Source organism: Bactrocera neohumeralis, chromosome 5 (assembly GCF_024586455.1).
Source record: "Bactrocera neohumeralis isolate Rockhampton chromosome 5, APGP_CSIRO_Bneo_wtdbg2-racon-allhic-juicebox.fasta_v2, whole genome shotgun sequence".
NCBI lineage: Eukaryota > Metazoa > Arthropoda > Insecta > Diptera > Tephritidae > Bactrocera > Bactrocera neohumeralis.
In genome coordinates this window covers 17,037,952-17,056,659 of record NC_065922.1, presented here as the reverse complement: position 1 = coordinate 17,056,659, position 18,708 = coordinate 17,037,952, and the positions used below count along the sequence as shown (strand labels likewise).

Below are 18,708 nucleotides of genomic sequence, written 5' to 3'. Positions count from 1 at the left end.
ATGAGCTGTAGTGTCTAACTGCACCTTAAGTAACATAAGGTTAAAGAAATATCGATAAAACCGTACAATCGAAAGAAGTTATCAACTCAATCAATTTCTTTATCATTCGTGGTCGTCTGCTCCACATATTCAATATTGTGAAATTTAAAAAAGTTTAAGCAAAACTGAAATAATTAATCAAGTAAAAATGGATAAGTGGATACGTGAACGTTTGAAAAACTGTTTGGATTTCGAAGTCCCAGATGATATGATCAAGTAAACATATTATAACATTTCATTCCTTTATTTGTTAACGATGTCCTGCAACTTTTTTTTAGATACATTTTGTCAATGAAATCATCAACAGAGTTCGATGAGTACTTTGAAACTCTACTTAATTCAGAATGTGAAGATCATCGGTCATTTATGACGGATTGTAAGCAACGGCTCTTTAGCAAACCGCTGCACAATAAACGTTCGCCACAACCTAATAATAACCAACAACAGAAACAAGCAAAATCTGTTCAAAACACTGTACAAAATAAACAAAATCAAAATACTTTAGCGCTGGACGGCAAATTTGGCAAACAACAACAACAGCAACAATCACAAGGTGCTAAGAAAAAGTCCAAATATGTCAATTTATACACTAGCGACGGCAGTGTTAGTGGGGAAGTGATAATGTTAAAAGGACGACGACTCTGTGATTGTCAAGCCTCTCAGCACAAGTTAATCAATAACTGTTTGGGTTGTGGACGCATAGTTTGTGAGCAAGAAGGTAGTGGACCATGCTTGTTTTGTGGCGATATTGTTTGTACCAACGAAGAAATGCAAATAATGAAAGGAGATTCTAAAAAAGGACAGAATTTGTTGAAATCATTGAAAGAGAAAGGTGGTGGAGAATCATTGAAAAAGGCATTGGAACAACGAGATCGGTTGTTGGAGTATGATCGGAATAGTGAGAAACGTACGACAGTTATTGATGATGAGCTCGATTATTTTGAGGTGGGTTTTTGCGTCTTTAAATCCACTTCAACTTCAATTTGTTTTTATAGGAAAATTCTGTTTGGCTATCCGAATCAGAGCGTGCTAAGTTCGAACAGCTGAAACAAGAAATGCATGAGAAGAAACATGAGAGTCGCGCTAAACGCAAAATAAAGATCGATTTTGCTGGGCGAGAGGTGGAAGATGACCCACCCATTACAGCTGATTTTGAGAACCGTGTGTTAAAGGAAATTGCTCAAGCAAAAGCTGCCGCTGGTGACAAAAATAACTGGTCTAACCGAAAGAATACACAAAAAATTACACCGGACACATGTGGCACAGATCCAAACATGGATGATGAACATCGTCCAGTTTATAAGCTTACCGCTGAAGGAAAGGCATTCGCTGCTGATGGGTCCATTAACAAAGGTTTAGGAGAATGTACATATAATCGTGTTCAAGATAAGGAGTTATTAGAAATGCAGGATATGCGTCATTGTCTTTCCATGCATCAACCATGGGCATCCCTGCTTGTGGCCGGTATAAAGAAGTATGTATGGTGCTTGCTATAAAGCATTTGAAAATGTGTTTATAATATTTAAATATAGGCACGAAGGGCGTGTTTGGTATAGTGAACATCGTGGGCGCTTATGGATAGCGTCAACCGTAAAAGATCCACATCCAGAAGAAATTGAAGAACTTAAAAACTTTTACAAGACTCATTATAATGATCCTAGCATTACATTTCCGGAGCACTATCCAACAGGTTGCTTATTAGGCTGTGTTCGTGTGGATGACTGTCTGGCACAAGAAGAGTACCGCGAAATATATCCAGATGGAGAGTCCGAAAGTCCATATGTATTTGTTTGCTCAAATCCACAGCAGTTGCCAGTAGTTTTCCCTGTTAAGGGACAGCATAAAATTTGTATGTTTTTCTTTATTTATCTTGTTATCCTTTTAACTTATAAACAAATCCTTGCAGATCAAATTGACCCCAAGATCCATAATGCGGCTTGCAAAACATTACTTCGTTTGAAAAATACAAAAAACTAAGGTGATTTTCATACTACGTTCTAAAATACACTGATGTTTGAACGTCTTGAAATGAAAAACTCAATTCTATGAAATAGAATAAAATTTTTTTATAAATGTGTAATATTATAAAATATACAGAAATTCAGTAAATACGCTAAACTTTTTTTTATATTTTGTGTATATTAAAATATTCCACTTTTTTAAGAAATTAGTTCAAATAAAATTAACGGTAATGGATTTGCGTTAAAAATTTTGGAATGAGTAAAAGTATTTAAAAATTATCTTATCTAATATCATAGTTTTTCAAAACATTAAGGAATTCTTTCATGTCTAGTTTTGTTAGTTTCTTTAATTCCTCGGCTGCGTCATCGCTAACCGAATTGCTTTCCGCCATATCCAAATTACCTACACATAAACCCAGCTGGTCATCCCAGTAGAAATATGTGCCACATACGAGTAATTGTGTGTTACGCACTAATATTTTCAATGATTGATTTCGGCGCAACATCTCCCGTCGCAACACCAAGAGCTTTTCTTTTCGTTTCAGTGATATTTGGGACATCTGAGAGGAAATATATATACCTGTGTTTTTTAAACAAGCACTCCTTCTAAATATTGCATTTACATCACTTTCACGAACCACTTCCACAAGAAGAGTTTGTCTATTGTTTTGCTGTCTATTTCTGTTGCCAATAACACAAACATTTTCCAAAGCCACATTCGGCAGATCAAAACGTTCCTTAAGCAATTGCTCTACAGCAGTTTGCGGCTGTTGTTCTGGTGCTATTGGTATATTATTAATAATAAGTTTACGTTTTCGCACTATTTTTTCTAGCGTGTGAAGTTCGCGTTGCAAAACTCGTTTACTCTGTTCCGACTGAGACAGACGTTGACGCATTACTTCAAGCTCATTTTGTATTGTTTTATATTTATCTACTTTTCCTTCTTCAACTTCATCTTCATCATTATGCCCGTCATGAACGCTTGTCGAACAGGGTGTACTTTGCCGCGAACGCGCTTGGTTAATGAAATTTTTAGACACCTCGCTCAATTCCGCCTTTGTTGCGAATGACTTTAGCTTTTCATCAAACATTTTGCTTATTGCATGGAGGGTTTTGTTTGATAAATTCACTTCAGACGTGGAAATATCTTTTTTGTTGGGTTGGGAATCAACTGAATTTTCGTTGGTATCATTTAAATCTGTATTAGAGTTCGGTTGAGAATTTTCGGTGGTTTCAGAATTCTGCTCATTTTCGACCGCATCACTTTCTATTTGTGTAGCATTTGATTGTGTATTATCTAAGCATGTACTAACATCAAAATAACTTTGTTCACTTGGTGCCGCTGGTGACTTATTTACCAATAAGTTCATATTCCTACTATGTTGTTTTAACAATTTGTAGTTTTCATACATTTTGTGTACCTCTGGGTGTGAGCGTTTCATGTGTTTAATAAAGTTGGACGAAACATTTTTGTGACCACGTAGTATAACTTGGCAAGAGACGCATCGTGCTGTAAATGTATCGCCTTGTGCGTTAATGTCGTCTGGCTACAAATGTAAATAAATGAACACAACTGTATCGAAATACAACAATAAAATAAAGCGATTTGTTAATACATACAACTTCGAAAAAAGGTGGCGAGAACAATACCGCGCTTTCTCCGCGCCGATAACGCTTAGCAGGTTTCACCTCCTGTTGACCAGCTACATTATTTTGAAATTGTGCGTACAAAGTCTGATGCGTTGGTGCTATAAAAGCAGAGCTTTGTGATTTTGCGTTCTGATTTTCCTGACAATAACTGCCACCTCCGCTCGGATATTCATTTCCTGCACTGATATTATCGAAATGACGTTTTTGTCCACTGCCTGGAGTAATCACACCAGCCGGTCCAATGAATATTTCCTCACAATTTTCATATTTAATAGTGGGCTCCATAGCAAAATTTAACTTTTTCACATTTATTCCGCACATATATTAAACAAGTTTGTCATATCGATTTTGGAAAATAATAAACTACAATTATTTTGATTATCAGTAATGGGTTCAAATGTTGCCAGAGTTATCTGTTAACATTTTTCTTAGTTAAATGAATACATCAGTTATATTTTGTATACAAATTGTGTATTGATGTTCTAATTATAGCCGAATTTTAAATTCCGTACGTCGTAATTTTATAATATTTACATCACTTCAAACCTATTATAAATCTTTAAATATCACACACTTTAAAAGTGTGAGAATGGGAAATTTTGCATCTGATTTTTTAAATGTCCCTTTTTCAATAGCAACACTGCGCGATGAAAACAAACACGAAATTTGATACCAAAAATATACAATAATAAAATATAACTAAACGGAAGACGATAAACTAAAGCAAACAGAAAACAAATAATGTAAAATAAAGGAATCTCTTGCATTTTCACAGCATCTTAACTCTGATTGGAAAACTGTAAATTTCAATTATTCTACTGGAATTGACTGGGAAAGAAATGTTTATATAGTGAACTTGTATGTATATTATTTATGAATGGAAAATTGTGATTTTTAGACATGTTGAAGAAAACGCATGAGTTCATATAGTTCTTAAGTTCAATGCAGCAAAGGAGGAAAATTACCAATAAGAATTTGAATATTTCAGAGACTTTTATTATCATACAAAGTGAAAGTTTACCAATTTACTATCAGACTCAATTTTGTGTTTTTTTATAAACACTATTACGTGCAGAAAACTTTAAATACAAAACGTCTCACTAAAAGCGACAACTTTCGTTGTAAACAAAACTAAAGTGCATACACGAAAAATCTCCAATGGGAGCCCCAAACAATAAGTAATAAAAAAGAAACTACATATGTATGTATGTATTACCATTAACTCGCCGATTTTGTCTTACTTATATAAATTTCTCAGCTCTCAGCGAATTGTTGTTCCAACGCGCTCTCCTATAATGCCCCCTTTGCGCCAAAAAGTGGTGTTTTGCGTTCTCTGACATTTGGAGCTGTCATATTGACAGTCGTGTGCGGTAGGTGATTGCTTGTGCATTTGTGAAACGCTTCTTGCCATCATCATTTTCAAAGTTATTTTGTGCTATCTATTGTGTAAAAATGTTGCTGGCATACAAATTATAAATCATTTTAACGCGTTTTTTACGAAGTTCTTAATACGAAAAAGCACATCAACTGCCTATTTGATGCTCACTACAATGTCACTTGAAAAGCAGTAAAATTGAAAGAAAAAAAATTGTGTTTTAGTGGGAGGTAACTTGAACAAAGCACACATAGATACAAAGTGAAAGTGTTTATTTTTGCGTGTACAAAATATTTGTGAATTTAAAAGAATTGCAACTAATGTGTAACTAATAACGAAACTTTTATTATTGTGCAAAACCACCGTCCAGTGAATATTTCGTCTTCCTGCCTTTTTATTTTGTTAAAATCTGTGAATTGTGCAAGAAAAATTGAAGTTACCGCTGACCCCTCCCTCTTAACGGTACTTAATTTTTCGACCATTCGCCCCATATAGTGTTGTGTGCTCTCGTAGAAGTTAAATAAAATAAAACTTTTGCGAATTTTATAGAAATTAAAACCATAAACTTTCGAAGGGAGAGGAAACCCAAAAAATTGAAACAAAATGTATCGCATTGGACCGATTAGTCGTAAATCGAATTTTCATTTGCGTGAAAAATTCCTTATTGGTTTGGTGTTAGCTACGCTATGCCTACTCTGCTTCGGTGGTATATTCCTCCTTCCCGATAATTTTGGCGGTGAACGCGTTCTGCGTGTTTATAAGCAATTCCAAAAAGCCGGTCCTGAAATGTTCATACCGGCACCACCGCTCGCTGCACACGCACCAAAAGACGCAGATCCACATTTTATGGGCGACCGTCAGAAATTGCAAGCTAAAATCAAAGAAGAATTAGGTGAAATATTAGATAAGCCAGAACTGCAACAGCAGCAGCAACAACACCAACAAGATGCTGGTTATGATGGCGAGGAAATGGGCGTAGGCGATGATGGACAACAGCAACAACAAGGCGCCGCACCACCTTTGAATGGTGAAGGACCACCAGAAAGTGTAGCTACCGCCGGAAAAGGACAAAATAGCAACAATGAAGACGCTGCAGCACGCATGGATAACAACAATTTACCAGTGGGAAAAATTGCTAGTTTGACAATTAGCCCCAGCGCAAACGCTGATCCGGATTCAAAAGTGGAAGAGAAGCGCCAGAAAGTTAAAGAGGTAAGTAAGTGTGTAGAAATTTGAATTTATGAGTTTGTAAACATTTTGACATACATATTGTACATATGTATATGCATCTAATACAATATATGCATGAATAGTCATTATCAGTAATTGCCGTACTTAAGTACTTTGAAGTACTTTGATTGGTCATTCTTAACGCCATGTTACCGATAAGCACCGACCTTGTTGTTGTGTTGCTTCGACGAGTGTGTGATTTTAGCACCACCATGCGCTCAAATCTGTTATAATTTTCAAGTGCACCGCCTGTGTCTGTACTGGTGTTTAATCACTCGCAATTGTAATAAATAGTTATAATGATTTTATATTAATAGATAAACGTGTGTAAACGCCTCGTTATTTAATTTCACGGACTATTTGGATTAAATTGATTGTATCATTTATATTGTATACATATGTACTTATGTATGTACATATGTACTTGTGTCAGAAGTTTTAATGCGTCCCTTATAACGGTTATGAATTCGTAAAACAAAGCTTAACATGTGAATAAAAGGCCATAAAAATGCTCCTCTAAGCCAGGTGTCATATCACAATATCAAATTTTTTTAATATCTGTCTTTTAATACCCTTTTATGTTATAATAAATACACCTGTGAAGGGTTTTATAACTTCGGAACAGCTGAAGTTAACGTTTTTTCTTATTTTTAAAAGAATTTATTCAACACAGGTGTAATTCAGACGCGCTTACTACTATTCTCACCCATATAAACCTACTTCTGTGGGGTATTCGCTCTGTTGCTAAGTGATCAGTCGTCAAGCGGTAGGAGACCAAACGTCTTATTTACACACTACTGACCCACTTGATGTGCTGTGTCAGCAAACAAGCAAACACATATTCAGCATTGTTGTTTAGCAGTTTTACTTCAGAAGACGATAATTTTTTTTGCATATTTTTTTGCTAGTTTTTGTTCGCCTCAGCGTTATTTATGTAAATGTATATAGCATAGACCTATGCGTAAAATTTAATGACGCACACATTAAAAATCTCATTCTTTTTTTAGTGAGAGTAGCAGAGGAAGCATATGTTTGCTGAATCTTCCGCAGCTCGTAGCGGCATGCTATAAAATGATTGTCTCAAGCGTTCACGTTGTGGAACCTGAAATACACCATATCTGATTAGCGCTGTTAATTTATTCGTTTTTTTGTTCTTCGCTACTGTGGCTTCGAGTTTTTTGCGTGCTTTCAACTTTCAATTTCTTTGTGTTGAAGTGTTCTCTCAGGCCTTCAAACAACTTTTTTTTTTGTGTAGCGAACTTTTGTGTGGATGGACATAATATATTACTTTGACTTGTGCTTCTAGGCGATTTCGTTGTTTGTTTATTGTTTTTTTAGAGTTGTAACAATAGCAACTCATTGTAAATTGATCTATAATTGATAAGTTCTTATTACGTCCGTTAATGTATTTACTTTTAATTTCATTATTAGTAATATTATGCACCTAAATATATCTATATATGTATGTATACATATGCATATATAAATATTTATTTATTTGCGTTTCTTCTCTTAACCTCTTCATTGCTTTCACAAATGTTTTTTTTTTTTATTTTGTATTTTTATTTTCGCCGGCAAATAACCCTGTTTCCGTTCGATCTCTGGTTTTCACTGTTTCTCTAAAGCTCTTTCCAACGAAATCGGGCTAAATAACATACAGAAAACAAAAATAAACAAAGTAAAGCGGAATAAAAAGATTTCGCTAAGATTTCGAAATTGTATCTCGACATTAGTTACACTCTCACTACACAACGCGTGTATTTTTAAAGCGCAGCCACTTCCTCAATTTCTTTATTTTCGTTTCTGTTTTAATTTTTATATACACATGTGTATGTACATACATATGTACATATGTATATATGTATGTATGTGTGCATTTTGTTTCATTTTATTTTGCAAGCAATTTCGTATTTTATACCACAACACTTTTATTGAAAACGATTCCAAATTAAGACCATAAATTTGCCATACCCTGTTGAGTGGAATTTGCCGCTGGCACGAATATGCTTCAAACCTAGTTGAAATTTGTTTAAATGGTACATTTATTTATAATTTTAGCTCCAAATATTTGTTCGAAATAAATATCTAAGCAGGGTTGCAAATTTTTTTCGTTAAAAAAATTTTGGTTAGAAAATTAGATTTAACATTTTTAATTACAATTTTGAGATTTTTTTTTCAAGCCTTTATTTGGCATTAGATTTGTTTACTTTTTGATCCAGTATTTGGGATTAGAATTTTTTCTGCCATTTTTCAATCCGGTTAAAAATTAATTTTTAGTTTTTTAATCTAGTATTTAGGATTAGAATTTTTTTTACTTTTCAAACCATTTTTTGAGATTAGATTTTGTTTTGATTTTTCAATCCGTTATTTGAGATGAAAAATAAATTTTAATTTTTAATCCGTTGTTTTGGATTACAAATTTGAAAATTTTTATTATTAAGATTTTCAGGATTACAAAAAGTACAAAGTTTAATTTATGCGCAACTTCATGTTGGATCTTTAAAATAACATCCCTTGGCCGAATAAAATTCCGGGGAACTCCCGTACCGTAGAACCGGCTGTCGTGGGTATCGAAAAAACATGTCTTCCTCTTCCCTTAGCAGTGTATTTTTTCCTATAAACAAAACGTGGTGAACTAGAATTTCTCTTAGAATTTGGACATCATATCTATCAGGTCGCTGTTTAGTCATTTACCTTGCAAATTCATTTCTTAATCGTATTCATATGTACATATATATTGGGTAGTCGAAAAAGTCTTTTCGTTTTTCTAATCAAACTACCCAATATTTTCACCAGATTAAACCTTACCACCTGACTTGAAGAAAAAAATGTTATTTGTGTTATATATTTTAATATCCATTCGATCCATAGTTGTCCTGCTATTCTTTTTTATCTAACTTATAAGCTTTACTATAAAGCTTTAGCTTAATTCTTATCTCAATAACATCGTCGAGAGTTTTTATAATTGCACTCGAAAGCGCTGAGAATGTCGCCATATTATAAATATCCAAATATATGTACTATGTATGTCTGTATGTTTATATAGTGTTTACTTGACATTTTGTAATTTTAAACCAACTAAAGACCCCTGTTATTGATTGTCCACAATTAATCTAGTTATTTGTCAACAGAACATCGTAAAATAAAGTGAAGTACCAAAACTTTTTATCAGAAATGCAGAATTTGATTGTCTATTGCACATTTGCAAGCTATTACATGCTGACAAATATAAATTGCGTGCTTTTAAGCGTCGTTTTACTATCTTGTTTGTGCTTTCCCGTTAAAATGTTTATTTTTGTTTGCTATTGCTTTTACGCTTGGTTCAGAAACACGTTTTTATTAATTTTTTTGCATGCTTAAATACTTTCACATTCATTTTGCGTTTAATACCCAGATACGTATACCAAAAGGGTGCCTTTTTTGGTTGGAAAATTATATTTTAAATAAAATAGAAACAAATTTATTAGGAGGCTAGCGAGCTGGTCGTATTGCACACAAATTATACAGCATTTTTTCTTTGGCTGGGTCCTGTATAAATCTGCCTTTCGATCGAATCTTTGCACCATTCCTTCCGGTAAAACTGACTTAATCCGTCAATAAGCCGAATGCTTGTTTCCAGCTGCTTGTTGTTGTTGTTGTAGCGGCAGAAAACATTCCTGAAGTAATTTCCAGGTATGATGCGCGTTGATGGGATAAAAATCCGAGTACGTTTCGGTCACTTAGACCCGACTGTCGTGGGAACGGTCTGGTCTTACTTATTCAGCGGAGGCTCTCATTTATCAGAGCTCAACAAAAAGTACAGACAGTAGCTTATAAAGTCTTTTCAAGAGTTTTCACTTCCAAATTCCGAATTTATGTAACTGGTTGTCAATGAAATGCGTCTTTTCGATATAAATTTCCACGATTTTTGAAAATTTTTTCCTTATAAGTTTTTCTATGGCAATTAGCTAAATTATACTGAACATAAGGGTTGATTCACACACAACTTTCGCTTCGCTTTGCTTCAAAAACATTTGCCATTTTTATTAGAGAGAAGCTCGGAAAGCAAAGCGTTCATTTTGACATACCGTTAGTTTCTTTGTTTCGTTGTCAATGAAATGTCAAGGAAAGCGCGAAGAGTTTTATGTGAATCAGCCATAAATGTCAAAATTATGTGTATACTTTGACAGTTATTTCCTTTGGAAATCCCATATATACCTCTAAAAGCATCCTGTATAAAAAGATTTATTACTTATGTACAAATATATAATAACCATATATAATAATTTCGCTCTCCTAAACCTTTTTTATACACGTCTATTTGTTTATGAAAGTCAATATACATACATACATACATACATTTGCTTGGAGAAAACTTGTCTAGCTGCCGTCGTATAGTGTAATATTACTAGTCGTATTATGCAGTTTTTACGATATAACAATTATGACAAAGTATATACATATGTACATATGTATGTACAAGTGTCTAAGCAGTCTACACGTGTTGTCATTAACATTTTCTTGGCTTGTTGATGCGAAGTGACAAATGTTTGTGCGGCACTGAGATAAGACTTGTCTTCAGCCATAATTGCTATGATCGGTGAGTTATTTGGATGAGTAATTTTAAATTTTAAAGCTAATAACAAAGTTCTCTTCTCAATTTCTTAGTTAGTACTTTCTTGCTCTCAAAAAAAAAAAAAAAAAAAATTGATATACGAAAAATTTACCTCAATATCGTAGAAATTCTATATACTCCAGATTTTTTTTAACTTTTTTTTTTATATTTCTTAAAATCTTTTTCTAAATATGCACCATAATCTTCAACTTATCGGTTGCTTTAAAAAAATATATTTTTTTTTCTGATTAAACTCAGTTTTTAATTTCAGTATCATTACCCCCTCCAATATAAGTTGTAGCATTTTGTCTTTTCCAACTCAAAACAACTGAAATCACTCATTTATTTACATGCCTGTGTTTATTGTTTGTATCAACTATACCTATGTAAATATTTATCTATTTGCCGATCATTGTTGATTTTACGCGATAATTTTTCGCTTGAATTGCATTATTGTTTCCTCTCCCGGCGCAGTGTTGTTGCCTAGAGCAATGAACTTTTACAGGTTATAAAGTTGCGTTGCATCTATCTGCATGCATTTGTACATATTTACACTTAGTTATATGATCTATGTGCCTACACTTTACATGTTTGTTTAAAATCACTTTTCATATAATAAAACTAAATTCAATTTTCTTTGGAAGCAATCGGAAACCAGTTGGGCAATTATTGTTAATTGAAATATTTCCACTTGATGCGAGGATTTTTTAACATTAAATAAAATTTCGCATTAATAGCAACTATTAGAAAGAATTTTTATTCAATACCCGCAAATAAAAACAAAATATTAATGAGCGTAATAAAACTCATCAGTTGTAAGATTTGAGAGTTTGATAATACTTGCGGAGTCTGGTGGAGAAAATTCAAGTTTAACTAGATAATATAATACATATGGCACATACTACTATGAGCAAAAAATAGTAAGACTTTTTTCATAATTTTAAAATTCTTAATTTATTTTTCAAAATCTATGTCGTCCCTCTCAAAGTAATTTTCTTAGTCCCACTACACATGTGCCAATTTGTCATGTTTTCCCATCGTCGAAATAGTTGTTAAAGTCACTTTCCGGTATAGCCTTCAATGCGCATAGCGATTCACTTTTAATGTCTTCAATTGACTCAAAACGGTTTCCCTGGAGCGGTCAGTTGCTGAAGAACCAGAAGTCACACAAAGCCAAGTCTGGCGAATACGGCGCTTGCGGCACGACATTGGTTGAAAATATTCAAAAAAACTCACGAAGAATCAATGCAGAATGCGCCGGTGCATTATCATGGTGTAAAAATGAAGAGTTGTCGGTTCATAATTCCGTCCTCTTTTTACGAATAGCTTCACGCAAACGACGCATAAGACTCAAATAGTATTCCGTGTTGACAGTTTGGCCGGTCGTAAGGAGTTCGGAGTGCACCACATCTCGATAATTGAAGAAAACTCTCAACATAACCTTGATTTTTGATGGGTTTTACTTGTTCTGCTTTCCCACAATATTGGGAGATTGATCGTCTATTTCAAGGTCGTAAGCATAAATCCAAGACTCATTGTGTGTAATAATACGTTTCATGACATCCTGGTAGTCGAAAGCATTGTTTTAACTTATCCTTCCGATATTTTAGCGATGCCAGTAAGATCTCTGACTGTTAATCACCGATTCCCAAGCACCAATTCCTTTATTTGTTGTGTTGATCATCAGTTGATGCACCGACCGGAACAAATGGTAGTCGGAAGGTGCAAGCTCTGTGCTATAAGGGGTTATATGGGTTTCCTCGGTTAAAAAACAGCTTTTTTTCAATAAAGAAATTCTGACATTTTTGGAAAAAAAATATTTTAAACTCGGCCATTGCGATACCATTTTCGGTGACCCCTCGGAAAAAAAATTGTATCTTCATGAAGATCGGTTGAGTTGTCCTTGAGAAATCTTGTCAACCGACTTCAAATACATAGTTTTGTGAAAAATGCATTTAAAGACGGCGCACTTAGCCTCGCTAGTTTCGAGCGCACAAGTTCTCAAGGCTGTATCTGCGAAATTATTACTCGGATCAACTAATTTAGAACAATATTCTAGAGGTGCTGTAGAATTTAATAAGACAAACACCCCATAAGGCGTGTAAGGCAAAACTTCCCAGTCGCAGTTCTCCAAATAGTTTTTAACCCGTCTTGCAATATGCTACCAAACATATTGCCTCGTGTCTAGTCGCGAATTCCGGGACTTTTTCGGCAATCACCCGCTTTAGTTTGATGCGTTGTTGTCGGTAGCGTTTCTGATTAACGATTCTACCCAGTTTTAGAAGCTCATAATACAGCAGCCTCTTCTGATCCCACTAAATACACCTTGAGTATCGAGTAATGTTTCCAGTTCCTCAATTTTTTTGGTCACCTAGAACGTTCTTCGTCTTCGAAGCCAAAGCCAATACCTTTAATTCGTGGGAACCACTTTGGATCGTTCGCTAAGCTAGCGGCTGAACAGCATAAACCTCCACCGAAATACGGTTGCTTTCGGCTGATGTTTTCTTCATACTAAAATAAAGAAAAAGAACTTTTCTTTTTTGGCAAACCAATTGACCCAATAAAATTGGTTATTTAAACTTAAAGCATCAAAGAATATTTATTATCGTAAAAAAAATCTGTTAAGGCTCAAGCAATTTCTCCAGCGAAAGCTCCCTTCAGCAGTAGAACTACAACATGACAATCGTTAATTCTGTGTTTTTGCTTATTGGCGCTTGCTTTCCCATCCAATTAATCAGAATTATAAGTTATATATACTTACATATGTATGTACATGATACTATACTTAGAAACACAACAATATACGCTCATCTATCGCTTACGCCCCACAGTTTTTGCACGGAAATGTTCGTTTATATGTGTTTTTATGCGAATTTAGTCACTGAACAAAGCAACTACTGAATAAATTTCCATTCTGAGAAGCTGTGTTGTCACCCACTTTGCTTGCTATTGATTTCAAATTCCAATACAATGGCGCCTTAACTTGTTCCATACACATCGCTGCTCCGCCAACAAATCACTTACTCTCTCTATCGCAATCTCACTTAGAGCAATCGTTGTAATAGATTCTCATATTGTGATTGTCGTCACTGTTGCCGTCAATTACGTTGGCAAATGTTTGGTAATTCTACACTTCACGGAATCACAATTAACAATGAATTAATTTCTTATCTCATTCGACGCGTTGTCAGCTCAAACGTGTTTTTTTTGTTTCATTTAGAACATTTTCGTATTTCTTTTTTTTTTAATTAGACCTATACTCTGTTAGTCAGTATGAAGCTCACCACAAGAAAAATAGTGTGTTTCAAAGCTATCTCTTTATCTCCACCCTACAACAGAAATGGTACGCAGTTTGCCCTTCAGCTTTGCCGCTTCTTTTTATTGTTATTATTTATTATCTTTTTAAATTATATTATTTATTTTAATTAATTTGTATGCGCTCTACATTTTATTTTATAGATTGGACTAGCTAGTAATAAGTTTACGTGGCTCACGTTCATTAATTTTAATAAAATATAGCATGTTAAGCACAATGGAAACTACATCCAGATAAAATTAATTGACTTTTCTCGTTTTGAAATCGGGGTACATCCGTTGACCGTAACCACTAAACTGCAATAGGGGCAACTCTTCTGATTATATCGATCAATTACTTCTCTACAGCATGAAACATACCTACATATGTATGCATATAGCTTTTCGAAAAGTATAACAAAAATGCGTATTTTGCGAGGGTCACGAGTTCCAAAAGTGGGTTAATCGATAAATTATGCGTACGTGGAAAACTTCTTAAATGCTTGTTGCATACATACATACATACATATGTGTATTACAAAATGTACCTTATTTTTCTGTACAATCACTCGTAGAGGTAAACCTCTAAAGCTTCTTCTTCTCTTCTCTACTGGCGGTTATAGCCGAGTTAACAACAGCGCGTCAGTCGTTTCTTGCTTTCGCAATTTGGCGCCAATTCGAGATACCAAGTGCAGCCAAGTCCATCTCCACCAACGGAGTGAAGGTCTTCCTCTTCCTCTGCTTCCCTCGGCGAGTACTGCGTCGAATACTTTCAGGGCTGGCGTGTTTTCATCCATACGGACGACATGACCTAGCCAGCGTAACCGCTGTCTTTTAATTCGCTGAACTATGTCAATGTCGTCGTATATCTCATACAATTCATCGTTCCATCGAATGTGATATTCGCCGTTGCCACTACGCAAAGGATCATAAATCTTCCGCAAAACCGTTCTCTCGAAAACTCGTAACGTCGACTCATCGGATGTTGTTATCGTCCATGCTTCTGCACTATACATATAGCAGGACGGCAATAATGAGCGACTTATAGAGTTTGATCTTTGTTCATTCAGAGAGGACTTTACTTCTCAATTGCGTACTCAGTCCATAGTAGCACTTTTTGGCAAGAGTTATGGTCCATTGAATTTCGAGACTGATATTGTTGTTGGGGCTAATTCTGATTTCAAGGTAGACGAACTTATTGCGGTCAATGATATCAATATCATCGGCGTACGCCAGCAAAAGAACGGCTTGGAGAAGTCTTTCCTGATACTGACGGAGCTTAGAGCTCTAAAGCTACATCTGGTCAAAATGTACCCGGACTGACAAAAAAAAAAATCACTTTATTTTTTGACGTATTTTAACACAAATCTTCATTATCGCCCTTTGAGCTAATACATGCGTGCCTACGCTTACTCCGATTTTTCATGCACTTTTTACCCATAACTCTTGCTTCGGATGACTTTCAGTTCCCTGATGCGGATTTTTCACTTTCGAAAACCGAAAAAAGTCACAGGAGCCAAATCTAGCGAGTACGGCCGCTAAGCGATGACTCTTGGTTCGTGTTTGGCCATCAAGTCAGTCACGAACATGCTAGAATATGTCCGCTCATTATCGTGATGAAAAATTCATGAATTTTCGGCCCAAAATTCAGTCGATTACGACGAATTTATGGTAAACCACACTACAGTAATCGAAGAAACCTGAGCCTTGACTTGATTTTTGCCCGGCTTTGACTTGTTGTTTTCGATTAATCTAATTTTTGGAGCGCCTTTCGTTGGAATATTGAACAGTTTCGATGTCATATTCATAATCCCCTATCTTATCATCAGTAATAATGCGTTTGCGTCATTAAGAGAGGTGGATGGACAACTTGAATTTCGAAATTTTCCATACGCAGTTTATATGGGTCAGTCCGGGTCAAATTTGATCAGATGATCCGACTTAGGTTAAATATATTTGATAACTTGAACTTTTGAAGGTAATTTTACCATGCCACTCTCAGAGAAACTCTAATCTAATTTTGAGGCAACGTATTAACCACTAAAATCTTATGCAATACACAGGATCAAGTATTAATCACTTAGTAGCAGCTTCTGACGTGATGGCACACAATTACTCAATTGGCAAAAGCTGGAGGCTTGTTGACACTGCAGGTCACAATTAAAGGGACTTTAAAGCAGCTCAGAGTAGATGAGTCCCTGTCAATCCCATCAAACCCTTTCTGACCGTCAATCGTAGCATCGTGGACCGTTCTCGCCGGCTCTTCATGATTCTACCACGACCGTTTTCGCTTGACGTTGTCTTAAGTGACTGCCTTTTTATCACCAGAAACTATCCGCACCGATAGCAGAGATCGATTTGTTCCTTGGGGGTTTTAGCGTTAATCGAGCTTCTTTTTGTATACAGCCTTATTTAAATGGTTTCACACACCTCCTGGGAAATTGAAATAGGTCGGTCTCGACGACCTCCATTAGATTTCTCAATATTTTCGACAATTGGTCTTCCTGAGCGTGGTGTGACTTTGCCATCAAAATTATCAGAACGAAATTGACGAAACCAAAGTGGTGTGTGGTGCCTGATACCATATCAGGATCATAAACACTATTCACATTTTGAGCCGCTTGGCTTGATATAACGTATTTTTTTTACTGGACCTTATAAAATATAATAATACAGGGCTTGTCTGGAAAGTAATACGACTGATTTTCTTCCGCCGCGACTGTGCTTAGGAGCATGCGCGCACTGACTGGATTCAGTAGAGGGCATTCTTAGCTAACGAAGGAGCGGCTGGTCAATTGTCTCCGAGCACCTGGAGAGTCAGGACAAACATTTTCGCACGACGTTTTTCTCTGAGTGGCGCAAGCTGAAAATGCAACGTTCGTTAGGGCAGAGATACGTGATTAAATTCTGTGTGAAACTCGGTAAATCTGCGACAGAGACGTTTGATGATCAAGCAGGCTTACTCAGATGTTGCTTTAGCAAGAAGTGGTGTGTTTCGGTGGCATCAGGCCTTTTTGGAGGGCCGGGAAGAGGTCGCTGTTGAAGACCGGAAGCAAATCCAAAGTGAAAACGAAGCTCATTGTTTTTTTTTGACATCAAAGGCATGAACCATGAATTTTTTCCTCCTGGACAAACCGTAAACGCCAAGTTTTATGTGGAAGTCCTCAAGAGACTCAAACGGAGGCTCAATCGGGTCCGACAAGACATCGCAACCGATTGGAAGTTGTACCACGACAACGGCCCGTCTCACACCGCCTTTCTTGTGAAATGCTACTTAACCAAGGCCGGCATCCCAACGCTTTCGCAGCCGCCCTACAGCCCAGATGTGGCCCGCCGGACTTTTTTGTTTCCTTTGCCTGAAAAGACCGATGAAAGGCAAGCATTTTGAGACGACAGAGGGGATCCAAGCAGTATGCACCTCGGCTCTTAAATCTATTCCGGAGAATGCCTTCCGTGACGCCTTCAATGCTTGGAAATCGCGCTGGCAACGCTGCATCGCCCGATTGGTTCAATAAATTTTTTTAAATCGACTCAGTCCTATTACTTTCCGGACAAACTCTGTAGACCGAAATATTGAGCGAAAGCAATTAATTTAATCAACGCTCCAATTTATTTATAGCCCCATTGAAATATCAATTAAAATTCAATGAATTCCTAAAATGACAACTGCTTCCTCCAATTCGTCATTTAGTACATCTAAATATGTACATGTACATATGTAACAGTTATTGCAACAAATTGTTTACACGACTCTCGCCAGCGCCACAGTGATCTCCCACAAAGGCCACCGCAAGCGCCGTTAAGCCATCCCCCGGGGCAAGCTTTTTCGGTGCGACACATTGAACTGCAATTGAATTAATCGGATGATGTTAGTGCCAATTGCGATAAGCAGCTGTTAGCAACCTGTTGCGCTGCGACACCACTTGGCACAATATGTGGCCAATATGCCGTCGAATGTCGCTGAACTTACACTTTCCATCACGACAAGCTGCCCGGCCGTAAAGCAATATGCAGGCCCCTTGCGCGCCACTAGGCGCACTCAATGCTTTGTGAGTAAAATGAGGGAGGGGAGAAATGTTTGGCAAAAAGCGCTGACAGTGCTGCTTGGCACTATAACGGTACCTACGCGAATGTTTACATATCGTTTCGTGTCTCGTCGTGTGAGGAGGTAGTTGGCGGGCTGTGTGTGTGGTTTGCCGGCCGCTAGTGACCGGCTGACGGCAAATAGTCGCCAATTTATGTTTTCTTCGTTTTTTTTTATTGTTTCGCCGCTGTTAATGAAATTTCCGACTAACGACAAAGGAATGAACATAAAAAGTGGCTAAAATTGTTCGGCGTGTAATTGCCGTTGTTTGCGTTGCCGTTGCCACTTTTTGTGCTGTCAAAAAATTACGCGCACTTGGTGTAGCTCTGGCCCTATTAACGTACCATATAGGTGTGTGTATGTACACACATACATATGTAGCATCGTTACTGGTGGGCAGCGTGGGCGACAGCAATCAAAAAAAGCTATGAAGCGTGTCAATGGCCATTGGCCCCGTTAGCTTTGGTTCCAATGTGCCCAA

General features: G+C 36.4%; 3 protein-coding genes across 3 annotated transcripts in view; 2 read left to right on the top strand and 1 right to left on the bottom strand.

Moving 5' to 3' along the window:
* The first annotated feature begins 89 nt into the window (after positions 1-89).
* On the top strand, positions 90-2,150 carry LOC126760686 (activating signal cointegrator 1). Its single transcript, XM_050476523.1, has 5 exons — positions 90-255; positions 318-984; positions 1,035-1,513; positions 1,572-1,888; positions 1,946-2,150. The coding sequence occupies exons 1-5, from the start codon at positions 188-190 to the stop codon at positions 2,014-2,016; spliced, it is 1,602 nt and encodes a 533-aa protein (XP_050332480.1). The 5' UTR covers positions 90-187; the 3' UTR covers positions 2,017-2,150.
* Positions 2,151-2,182: 32 nt separating this feature from the next.
* Positions 2,183-4,089, bottom strand: LOC126760685 (uncharacterized). Its single transcript, XM_050476521.1, has 2 exons — positions 3,621-4,089; positions 2,183-3,547 (listed from the first exon to the last, which is right to left on the bottom strand). The coding sequence occupies exons 1-2, from the start codon at positions 3,969-3,971 to the stop codon at positions 2,282-2,284; spliced, it is 1,617 nt and encodes a 538-aa protein (XP_050332478.1). The 5' UTR covers positions 3,972-4,089; the 3' UTR covers positions 2,183-2,281.
* A 1,149-nt stretch (positions 4,090-5,238) lies between these two features.
* The window catches only part of LOC126760680 (mannosyl-oligosaccharide alpha-1,2-mannosidase IA), a 325,234-nt gene continuing 311,764 nt past the window's right edge, over positions 5,239-18,708 (top strand). The window contains exon 1 of the mRNA XM_050476517.1: positions 5,239-6,237. Within this exon, the coding sequence (XP_050332474.1) occupies positions 5,629-6,237 (609 nt within the window). The 5' untranslated portion in view covers positions 5,239-5,628. The remainder of the gene's footprint in view (positions 6,238-18,708) is intronic.

Coding starts and splice junctions, on each gene's coding strand:
- LOC126760685 (XM_050476521.1), bottom strand. CDS start 3,971: ATGTGCGGAATAAATGTGAAAAAGTTAAATTTTGCTATGGAGCCCACT. Junction 3,548..3,620: donor CGCCACCTTTTTTCGAAGTT/GTATGTATTAAC, acceptor TTACATTTGTAG/CCAGACGACATTAACGCACA.
- LOC126760686 (XM_050476523.1), top strand. CDS start 188: ATGGATAAGTGGATACGTGAACGTTTGAAAAACTGTTTGGATTTCGAA. Junction 256..317: donor GTCCCAGATGATATGATCAA/GTAAACATATTA, acceptor ACTTTTTTTTAG/ATACATTTTGTCAATGAAAT. Junction 1,889..1,945: donor TAAGGGACAGCATAAAATTT/GTATGTTTTTCT, acceptor AAATCCTTGCAG/ATCAAATTGACCCCAAGATC.